The 12,099-nt window shown below is 39.1% G+C and overlaps 1 protein-coding gene across 1 annotated transcript in view; it reads left to right on the forward strand.

The window, feature by feature from the left end:
• The first annotated feature begins 1,077 nt into the window (after positions 1–1,077).
• Positions 1,078–12,099, forward strand: part of LOC139744899 (inositol-tetrakisphosphate 1-kinase-like) — a 39,853-nt gene continuing 28,831 nt past the window's right edge. Inside the window, exons 1-2 of the mRNA XM_071655314.1 lie at positions 1,078–1,194; positions 5,153–5,177. Of these exons, the coding sequence (XP_071511415.1) occupies positions 1,118–1,194; positions 5,153–5,177 (102 nt within the window). The 5' untranslated portion in view covers positions 1,078–1,117. The remainder of the gene's footprint in view (positions 1,195–5,152; positions 5,178–12,099) is intronic.

Below are 12,099 nucleotides of genomic sequence, written 5' to 3' on the forward strand. Positions count from 1 at the left end.
AAAGCCCAATCCTCATCACCACCATTACTATACCATCCATTTAAGCCAAAATATATCAGTTATTTGTTTGTAGATACATGTATTATGATCTTATACATTAGTATGAATTCAGTTACTAAGATTATTCCTTCATTTATTCATCCATTCGTCTCTGTCCATTAGGCCCTATTTTTCACTCTGTTCATGTTCCATAAGTTACTTGTTGTAGTTTTGATTTTTTTGTTTTGTTTTGTTTTGTTTTGTTTTTTGTTTGTTTGTTTTTTCGCTTGTTAGCTGATGAAACCCGGAGTGGCAGCAGAAGTTGCGCTGAAGGCCCCCACCCCCTTTTGTTTTTGTTTTGTTTTTTGTTTTTGTTTATGCTTGAAGTGACACCAGAAATATAAACTGCCCCCCCCCCCCTTTGAAAATGTGGCGCCAACCATGATGTATGCAACATTTCCCTAAATTGCTGTGAGCTATAATTTGACTGTTTTCCCCGTCTTGTTGTATCACATTATTTTATTACCGGCATTATTCACCACATGATCTGTTGCTGTTTTTGTTGTTGGTACACTCTGTGTACTTTGAACAGGCCTGGTGAAAAATGAAACCGTAAACACTCGCCATTAGATGGCGCTGTTTAGCTTTTATTCTGTATCCAGAAGCACCTGCTATCTACTCGCTCGTCGTGAATGTAGCCACAGGTAGGCGTGTCAATTTGGCATTGATGTGGCGTCCTAGAGTCCGGGAAAACGGCTTTATCTATCTATTTTCAACATAAAATATGTACAGATATTTTGCATACATCTGTAAGCCCTGCCGCGGTAATGGAGCAGTTCTAGTCTCTGTATGAGATATTATGCTCAAACTATCGACTGGACTTGGCCGACGACACACAACCAGCGCCCGTCCATTACATCTGCTGTGAGTTGTGGAGCTGCACATGTGTCCCAGCCCAGCCCATCTTACACACGCACAGCCTACAGTAACTTGTTACTAGCGAGTGTGTACACACTGTACTTACAGGTACAGTACAGCGCGAGAGCTTTGAGTGATCGTGCCCGCGGCTGGTGCTGCACGCGTTAAATTTATCAAAAAATTGACCGTTCTTGTACCCTCTTGAGCTACCCTGTGAACAATGAAGAAAGTAGGGTATTGGGTTCCGGAAAAGAAGAGGAAGAAGCTGAATTTTGAAACCCTGGCCGCTTTGCTGAAGTAAGTATGGAATACCCTCGATGAGCTGAGTGTACTGTACTTGTAGTAGTAGAGTTTCAACAGTAGATTTGCATTGAACTGTATTGTATCTGTACATTGCTATAGTACATGAATCAACTGTGTGCGCTGTGCATGTCACGGTTGGCGCACATGCAGCGGGGAAGCTAGGCGGTGTCCGTCAGTCAAATGTCGTAGGTCTTGTCCAGAAGGTAGGCGTGAAGCGTTGATTACGATCAACAGTTTAAACACCATTAAGTCAAAGCCAGATGCGCTTTTTTAAAATGCAAATATATCTGATATCACTTTCAATAATTGTTACGTTAGCTGCTTGTTCTACATGGTCGGTCGTTCGGCTTCTACAACGTTTAATAATATAACAGAGACTCCAACCCTCCCGCTTTCGACAGGAGATCTCCCGCCGAAAGCCCATTTTTGCAGAATCTCGCGTTCTCCCGCTTGAAATGATTTCGGTTTCTTACTTAATTTCATTGTATGTTGAAAAATAAGCCTTAGATCAGTTCGGGAAACCCACTCACAAGGGGGGCCCCTCCTTATAAGTAACCCGTCCCCCTTATAAGTAACCCCATCCCCCTTATAAGTAACCCCCGGGGCACCCCTTATAAGGAGTCTCCACGCTTTTTTGCAATGCAACGCGAAAATGAAAGGACAGCGGCAATTCGCTTGATTACGTCCATAAAGCTTCACAAGTTTCCTAGTTACTCACGAAATTTGAGCAAAATCGGTTCGAGGCATCATATCTAAAATCATGGATTTAAATGCGATGTCAAACGACCCATGTGAATGCTGAAATGCGAGCGATTACTGGTGTGAGTGTCGCCAGGCGCGGCGGTGCGGCAATGCTTGAGTGCAGACGTGGCGACTGAGTACGGAGACTTTCGTTCATTCAGGTGGCTTTAAATGAAGGAAAAATAACAAAAGTAACGAAATAGTCAACCACCTACCTTTGCAATTGGTATGCATATATACAAAAGGATATGTTCCCATAGGGTTGTCCAGTTGAAGTCGTCCCTAAACAAAGGGACGACTTCAACTGGACAACCCTATGGGAACGTATCCTTTTGTATATACATTGTATGCATACCAATTGCAAAGGTAGGTGGTTGACTATTTCGTTACTTTTGTTATTTTTCCTTCATTTAAAGCCACCTGAATGAACGAAAGTCTCCGTACAATGTTGTACTCAGTTGCCACGTCTGCACTCAAGCATTGCCGCGCCGCCGCGCCTGGCGACACTCACGCCAGTAATCGCTCGCATTTCAGCATTCGCATGGGTCGTTTGACATCGCATTTAAATCCATGATTTTAGATATGCCTCGAACCGATTTTGCTCAAATTTCGTGAGTAACTAGGAAACTTGTGAAGCTTTATGGACATAATCAAGCGAATTGCCGCAGTCCTTTCATTTTCGCGTTGCATTGCAAAAAAGCGTGGAGACTCCTTATAAGGGGTGCCCCGGGGGTTACTTATAAGGGGGACGGGGTTACTTGTAAGGGGGACGGGTTACTTATAAGGAGGGGCCCCCCTTGTGAGTGGGTTTCCCGAACTGAGATAGCGCGAGAGAGCATCTAGAACCCTAGACCGCAAGGAACTTTGTGCTCGTGATGTGCCCTTCGCGCACATCAAGTTGGAGTCTCCCGTTTGCTAGGGGTTTCGGGCGGGAGAATCTCCAGATCAGAAGGTGCTTGGGGTTGGAGTCTGTGTAATAATAAATCACATCAAATTACTTTCCACTCTGAAGGATTCAGAATGTCGGAACAGACGCAGTGTACGTGTATTGACTATTGGGTACTGTGTATTGACCCAACATAGAAACTATTTCACGTTAAATTTTAGTGGAAGCAGGCGCTAATGTACATATTATTGGTTTTGTGGAATCCTAGATATCTACACTTGAACATGGATACAAAATTACATCAGCGCGGTGGAAGTAGTAAGCCTCAACTAAGGGCTCAAGCAATGAACATGCATGTGAGATCGTGAGGGGAGGGAGGTCTTACACACACTTTTAAAAACTTGATTCTGCCTTGCTGTTATGCTGTTGATCGAAGCTTATCTCAAATGTCAGTGTGGATTTTTTTTTCTGTGGCTTGTCTAGTTGAATGTGTGGGAAAGGACTAAAATCAGGGGTCGCACTTAACTTTTTTTTTAACTAGCCAGGCGGACTACTTAGAATCAATTTTGACACTGAAGCAATATTTTGGCTAGCCAGACGGACTAGTAACTTCAGAATTTTATGATTTTTAGCTAGTCCGACGTGATTTTGGGTGGCCAATGGCCAGCGGACCATCGCCAATTTCGAACCCTTAAATGTGTCTAGGACTCTCTTGAGTAACAGCTTATGCAGTACACATGTAGTATTTGTCTAGTCTATTCTTGAAAGAGTTTACAGAAGTTGCTGAGAGAAGGTATTCAGGGAGACTAATTCCACACGATGACAACTCTATTGCTGATGAAATATTTCTTCAAACTGGGCAGAGAATACTGTTTGTCTAGTTTCATGTACACTGGTAGTAGCCTCTAGGCCTCTAGACTTCCAATGGGCTTACTGAGAAAAATCATGTAGAGTGTCTTACATTCAAGTCAAATATTGAAAAACATCAATCATATCACCCCTCCTACACCTGTGAGGAAGAATTGGTAATTTGAATTTCATAGGGCATATGTGATCAGACAAACCTCTAAATCCTGGACTGGGCCCTGTTTTATAAAGCTGTTCGTAAAGTTACGAACAACTTACGAGCGACTGGTGATCAGTTCTGATGTGCTATACTTATCAGAATTTCCATCATTCAGCACAAGAACTGATCACCAGTAGCTCGTACATGTAAGTTGTTCGTAATTTTACAAACAGCTTTATGAAACAGGGCCCAGTTGCTCCTAAGTCGTTAGTATCTTTACGAACAGCTTTATGAAACACCCCCAGGTATACAGGTGTACATTGTATGGCTTAGTCTAACAGAACTATCTATGGGAAATGTTGAGTATGGGGGTTATATACCTCCAGTCACTCACAGATCATCACTTCTTTAATTTTCAAAGGGCTGTGCAGCCTGTCATGAAGCTAAACTTGACTTGTTAGCTTATTTTGAGATCTTTTCAAAGAACATGGTCCTACTGAGAGTCCATTGTGAAATGGCCTGTAGGGAGATTTGGAAATTCTTTGACTGCAAGTTAGAATTAATCATGGGGCTTTATAGATTATTCCACGCTTGAATGAAACATTCAATTTAAATTTTCAACTCTAATAATTTTACCTAGCTTATAATTTTACAGAATAGCAGAAACTCAAAGCATGTAGGACCATGTAACTCAGATGTTTCAAACTGGAACATTGTTAAACTCTGCTTTAAACAGCCTCCAAACAGCACTGGCTTACCCAAGATATAGTGAGCTCGAGGACCTTACATTTACATTTATGTACATTCATATGTCTGTGCTTGTTAAAGAAAAAAATGCAATTAAGTGCAAAATGTGAACGATATGACTATTAAAGTCTAGATGTAATTTTAATGCCGATATTCCTCCCTCTCATAAAACTAGAGATTAAAGTTTTGTATGTAGTCCTTAACCGGATTCTGCCAAGCAACGATCCGGTAAGGACTACATACACATGGTGTCACCGCAAACCTTTCTCCCTCACTCTCTTCACCATGTAAACCTTCAAGCAACAGTTCAAGTTTTGTACTATACAAGGTAGGAAGTATGTTATCCTGTGATCAGGTACTGTATGGATACATGTAGTTTTTATCCTGTGTTAAATCTGCTGTATATTTGTAGGATTTGCAGGCTATCTTATCCAGCTTTGGGAGCCTAGAATATACTGTATTTTGGAATAAACACAGAAAATGAGGATATTTTTCTTTTTCTTACTGCTGGAAATCACATAAGCATTCATTCAGTGTGAGTTCAATTATTATTTTCTTTTTTTATCTTACAGAGAAAGAGGAGTCGAACTCATTCAGGTGAGTACACCTTGATAAGACTTGTTTTATTTTGGAATTAAACTGGTGTATAATAGCATTTGAAAATGTTGTGTGTGAATGTTAAGCATGACATTTAAGTGCTTTTGAGATTACTCCTTGTGGTTTTATTTCCAACTTTGAGTTACGATTTTAATTGTATCATGTAATGTTACATATTAATATATTATTCAACTACATTTTTAGTTATTTTGGTTGTGATATTTCAGACTTGTGTCCTTAGTTTGGCATGGATCATTTTGTTTTGTTGGATATGGCAATTCGTGTGGTGAGGACTATCTCTCAAAATATAATACTGGGTGTGTAAAGTTTCATTCATTTGTGTGGCAGCTCTATATCTTATCAACATTCTAGTCTATGAGTGATGCTACACCTTTTAAAAAAAGTACCGTGGTACTGTTTCCAACCAAATAATGTGGATCAGGATTTCTCAAAGTTCTTTTCTCTTGTTCAAATCAATATTAATCGGTATCTTATTTTCATTAGGTCAAATGTTTTGACAGTGCCACAACAATTACCTTTCAATCTGTCACAAATACTGGTCACTTACTGTGCAGCCTACTGAGACTTCTGTGTTGAAAATGGAATGTTTTTAGGTCACCTTTACCATGAAGATACATAAACTTTCAGACAGATTCAAACTTAACCATTAGATTCAGATGTGTATGAAACAGCACAAGCTTTGATATTAGAGGGATAGTTGTAATATGAATTGTGTGTTTAGTTAGCAGCTGTAGCATGCCAGATTTCAGGGGTTTTTTTGCCTCCGTTTTGCTAACAGTAACAAGTATGTATACAATAAGCCAGCATTCCCATTTTAATGTTGAGTGACTGCATGATTTGTGTGCTGTGACAGTTAAGAGCAGGAGGGTTTTAGTGATGATACAAGCCACCCACCTAAAAGGTATTCTTACAGGTTTACACAAGCAAATGGAAACAAACAAACACAGGGCTATGGGGCCATCGAAGCCTGCTTGCTCCAACCATAGGTTTCCGTTGCTGTTTAGATATCAAAGCACACTGTAGTTTTCAAAGTAAACTAAATGTTTACCATACACTCCCATGTCACTAAACATGATTATAAGAAATCATATTACTGAAGTAAAGTTCAGGCCCCAAAATTATTATTCATGTAACTTGATATACTTTATTTGTTCAGCTGTAACAAAATTTTACTATGACCAAGAAATGAAAAATAAAAATGAAAATAAAAAATTCTGGTCCTAAAGACTTTGTTATGGTGGGACCTGCATGGATATTGATCCTCCAAACCAGCCATTGGTACAAAAATGTAGATTGGTAATTAATGTACAGTAGCTCATTAAGGCATATTTCTGTAAATGTTTGTTTCTGTTCATGCAATGCTCTGTGTTGACCAAGAGATTTCTGCCTCAGCGATCCATACAGGAATACAGTTCACCCTCTTCAGTATACAACTGTAACATGCCATGGTTATCTTGCACAGTATACCTGGCAGTGGTAGTAATTGATTTGTAATAAGAGATAAGGCTATGAAAGTGATACTCCTGCTCCCTCCGCTCAAACAAAGTAGTTTGGGATATGTTGTAGAAATTCACTGTTTTATGTGTGTATGCTCTGAGCATATTTTTTCTTCAAGTGTACACTTACATATGTAGAGTGTATGTACATCACGACGTTGTATACCACAAGGGCACTGGAAAAATGACTTGATAAGAGCATTGATCTGTATACAATTCAAAAAGTTTGAATTGACTGCCACAGAGACTGATTTCTAATACAGTGCACTCCCGTTATAACGAACATGGTTATAACGAAATTTCATTATAATGAAGTAAATATTCTGGTCCCAAAATTATCACCATTAAAGTCTATGGTAAAAAATTCACTTGTAACGAACACTGTTATAGCGAAATTTCCGTTATAACAAAGTCTTCTCCGAGCGCCACAGACAAAGAAAAACAAAAGAAATGTGCTCCGTTATAACGAAATGCGAATTGCTTTCGAAAATACCTAGCAGAACGAGCATTTATAGCGTCTCTGCATGGGTGAACGCTTCACACCACTGTGTGTTCGCTCTTTGTGTCATGCACAGTTTCTGAGGGGAACTTGCGTTTATTATTGTGATACAGTTATCCCATCACATTTCACATAGCTTTCCGGTGTATGATGAGTATTCAGCAAACAGAATATGATGTGGTTTCCTTGTTTTCGTTGTATATTGTATTTGTTCGGTTATAACGAAATTTCGTTATAACGAAAGAAAACTGCTGGTCCCAAGCATTTCGTTATAACGGGAGTGCACTGTACTACCATAGCTTTAGTTGGTTTGAGACTGCCCCCCCCCCCTTTTTGCAAGGGATTGGAACATGATTAATGTCATGCCTTGTCTGTGACAAACATGTTTCTGTCATGACCCCATGGTAGGCTCATTCCACCAATTCTTTAGGTTAGTATGACTCACCATCATCCGTATATTGCCATGTGATGACTGATACTGCAGGTGATTAATGGTACTCTTTTGCAGTTTTCTTATCTTCATATTTTTCAGTGGTTCTGATAAGACCCATTATGTATCACATGCCAAGTGGAACTGAATTTTTTTTTTTTTTCATACAAATGGCTCATACGCTGTATAGATCAGAATTTGGCAAAATTACTTTAGTCAATGCGTCATTTTCATGGTGAAAGAATGTCTCTCATGCCATCCCTTTCCCATATGCCCAGTCTCCATATCCGTGCTAATGAGAGCTTACAGACTAGGCCTACATTGTCTGGAGGTCTAAAGGGCTGTGTCTCAGCAATATGATTGGTCAACTGATTCCCATAATATAGCATATGGGAGGGTCTCTATTTGATTCACAATCAAGGATACTGTTGTATTTTGGTGAGAAAAGTTTTCATAGAGTTTTTCATTTCTGAATACTTCCCCCCGGGACTTCATATTCGAGCTCATATATTAAATTTTGGACATTGTTTGTTTGTGGATATTGTATCGTGACGTGGATCTGTTGTGGCATGAAGCGTTCCAGTGTTTCATTAGCAAAGACAACTTATCTGCAAAAAAAAATATTATCTTAAGGCCTTCAATTATTAAGTGAAATGAGTATTACTACCTCTAAGGAAAGATGAAAGGCGTTTAATTCATATGTTGAGTCATCTACTCGATTGTTCAAGTGCAGCAAAGGGGATGCATTCAGATTTGATAGGCAAATCAATGACATACATGATTGTATGCCTGCACATGTCTGTAATAATGCCTCAGATCTGCTGACAAAGAGGACAATGTTGTGAACTACAAATATGGAACCCTTCAGAACTATCCATCACCTAGCTTGTGTGAAAAGTCACAGAATGCAAATTATAGGTGGTCACCAATCAGGAATTGTCTGCTGGCCTTATTCACTACTTTGTCGCAGATAGCACGACTATGACTGGTGCTCTACGTCACGAAAACAAGAACACAAAAATGTATACCTGACAGATCGGAAAAATAACTATTTATTCCTTCTATAATACTATTTATTACATCAAAGAAATCAACTGCACATTATGACTGATTCTCAAACCAAAATGTATACCTGACAGATCAGAAAAATTACTATTTATTCCTTCAAATATAATGACTATCTATTACATCAAAGAAATCAACTGCACATTATGACTGATCCTCTAACCAATTTTGGTTTCAACATCGCAGTTTCCAGGACATGGAAGTAACATTCATGTGGAGCACTGGAAAAACAGTTCCAGGAATGCTTCTTATTTGATAATCTAAAAACACTATCGCAGTGGTGTTTAGGTGGATGGTGTTTCTTGGAACTGTAATTCATTTAGGAAAAGACTATGTATAGTGTATGTGTACCAGGCCATTTACTCAAAACAGTTGTTCATCTTGATCTAGGGAAAACCATTTGCTATGTTGTCATACTGTTTTTAGGGTGCTGTGTGACTAAAGTTTTCTGTAGTTTTCTGTAAAAAGGACATTTCCAGCTCACATACAAAATTAGTTAGACCAAATTTAATGGCATGCAGCTATTACATTGAATTGCCCAAAAACTGTTCTGAGCATAGTATAGGATCATAGAAGTATTCCATGGTTTGCTCAGAGTGCATAAAGGCATAAAAAAGTGCCAAGAATGTTCCTTGCATTGATAACATTACCAAATAATGTGATGGATTGTTGTCCAATGCCTGTTTTTCATAATCTACAGACATAAACAACAACACACACAAAAAAACCCTGTCAATTTGTGATTTTTTTATTTAGTTAGGGTCTTAAGGAGACATGGTATTGAAGTTTGATTGATTCACAGAGATAGCTTGATATTTTTTTGTTGCATTGTTCATCATACAATTTGCTTTAAAATTTGGTTGTGATTTTCAATTCCCTTGTGAACTTCTGCACATGACAAATTATATTGGAACTGTTATGGATTTCGGGGGGGGGGGGGGGGGGGGGTATCTCGTACAGTACTTACTATTGAAGGAAGTGAGTGCAATGATTGTTTTTTCCCCATATTTTTCACCAGGCACAATTCTGCATTTCCTGATCAAACAGAAGAGCAAAAATCAAATGAAGTCATATAACCTGGACTTTGTATGTAAACCCAAATCATTGAAATATATCTATGGGTTTGTGGAACCAGTACAATTGTTTATGGTTGGCATAAATGTGATGTTTCAGGAACCAAACTATCACTAAATGTCTTAAATTTAATGTCATACGTAAACCATACTTAAACAAGATTTCATCCAGGTATCTTTCATACTCAAAAGAAGACTTTGCATCATTATATTTCTCTCCCTTAATGTTTGGACCAACTGCACTTGGGCTTTCATCTGTTTGAGGAAATGATTTATAGGATACCAGATACATGGATATCTGTAAGAACTTGCAAGAACAGTCAAATGTTTTTGTTTGCCAGGGGTGCTTACTTGTACATTGTAGTTCCTCCTGTACACCTTCCTCGGCTTTCCTACAGTGCATGCTTGCCATATATGTGAATCACGATGAGTGTTCAATCAGTGTATGTCAAATCAACTGTGGAAACATTGCATCTTAAGTTAACTCATTTGCTGAAATCAAGCTTAATTCACTCTCACTAGAGTGAGAGAAAATGTCGTACATGTATCTGTCATACAGTTGTAGACCCTTGTGTATGTACTTTAGAAAGAATTGGAAATGTACTTTATTTGTGCATCATGATGAAGTGGTATCCTTCCTCCCAGCTTCAGTGATGCTTGGCTGTCAAATACAGTCCTAGTACTTGATTGGTGAGATTTATGTCGGAGGATAGTAAATATGGGAGGGTTTTGTACAAATATCCATGTACACATGTAGCTTTACAGAGCATAGAATAGAAATGGGCTTAATCCAGTTTAAACTTGAGCAAATACAGAAAAGCAGATGCTGTCATTCATTTATTGTGCAGTGACTCAGTGATGACAAAAGAACATCCAAGAAATGCTTTCATTTGTCTGGAATTGAAAGTTGACTCATGGTACTCCATACATGTATGTACCATGTGCAATCCTCCAAGTGAAATTGAATGGATACACAAATTGTATGTGAATTCATGCTTTTAAAGAGTGCTCAGAAAAACCTTACACTTCCCTTGAGATATATACTCTTTCTTTTGTCTCTGTGGCTTACTGTTAGCATGAAATTGGATAAGAGATTCCTGGTATTTTATCAACATTTTGACTAAGAAATCTTGAACTGCATTTTATCTGTGTGGCATTCTGTTAGGAAGTACACTGAAACCCCATTATAATGAGTTTGGTTGCAATGAGGAAGTGTTTATAGCAAGGTGATCGCATCAGTCCCATTTTTCTTTTCGTATAAACCTACATATGGCAGAACAAATCAGTTATAATGAGTTCAGTTATACACTGTAACAAGATTCCGGTTATAACGAGGACATTTCCGGTGTATCATGATAAAGAAAAACATGATGTAAGCAATCTAATCGGATACGAAGAGGTTCCATTTCTCGACCTGCCGCTTTCAAACACGCAACAAACTACACGTTGAAAAACGAACACAAATGCACGTACAAACATGTGCATTGTAAATGTATAGCGATCCCCATGCCGTCTGTCTACATGAACTAATCTGAAGAGGGAAGTGACAAGGAAACAAACATGCTAGGCTTTGGGTGCGTTCGAGCGCTCTCCTAAAGCAAACTGTACCGTACCGTACCCGCGCCAGAGGAGCACTCGAACGCTCTTAAAGTGTACCATACTGTACTGTACCGAGCCAAAAGTGGACCACTTCCCGATGTGCTCCAAAAGTATACCAAAGTGTACCAAAAGTTCATTGTAAAGCATGCGCGTATCATGCGCATACGTCACAATGGAAAGACATCATTCTCTTTGTTCGGGACAGCTGTAAGTAGTTCAAGCGCCAGGTGAATGACATTCTTGCTGCAAACAAGCGTGACCTTTTCTAAAAATAACTCGTGAGGTGCGCTTTCTCCACAGAGCACTTGAACGCTCCGGTACGGTACGGTACGGTAAGCTTTGGTTCAGTTCGCTTTGGTTCACTTTAGAGCGCTTGAACGCACCCTAAGTCTCGCCATTATCCCTCTTTATCCCCCATTGTCAGTGACAAACCAAGAACTGTTCTTTCCATGTTTTCTTATAAACCGAGCGATAAGACACGCGAATGACCTCCAGTGTTCTTACATCATTGATAATCAGTTGATTTTTTTTCTCGAAATACACATACGTGATATTAACTCAAACAAGATCGCAACATGAAAAAAAAATACTCATTCATAAAACTTTTCATCTAATGAAACTCATGGCCGGAAATGGAAGAATATGTTTTTGGGATGCATGCTGTGCAACTCATCATGATATCCTTTCCATTTTTAGTTCTGACTTCCAGTCGTTTTGCTGGTTAGACCAGGCGTCCACT

The sequence above is a fragment of the Diadema antillarum genome, unplaced genomic scaffold (assembly GCF_040938485.1).
Source record: "Diadema antillarum isolate AM-2024a unplaced genomic scaffold, OU_Dant_1.0 scf00000036, whole genome shotgun sequence".
Lineage (NCBI taxonomy): Eukaryota > Metazoa > Echinodermata > Echinoidea > Diadematoida > Diadematidae > Diadema > Diadema antillarum.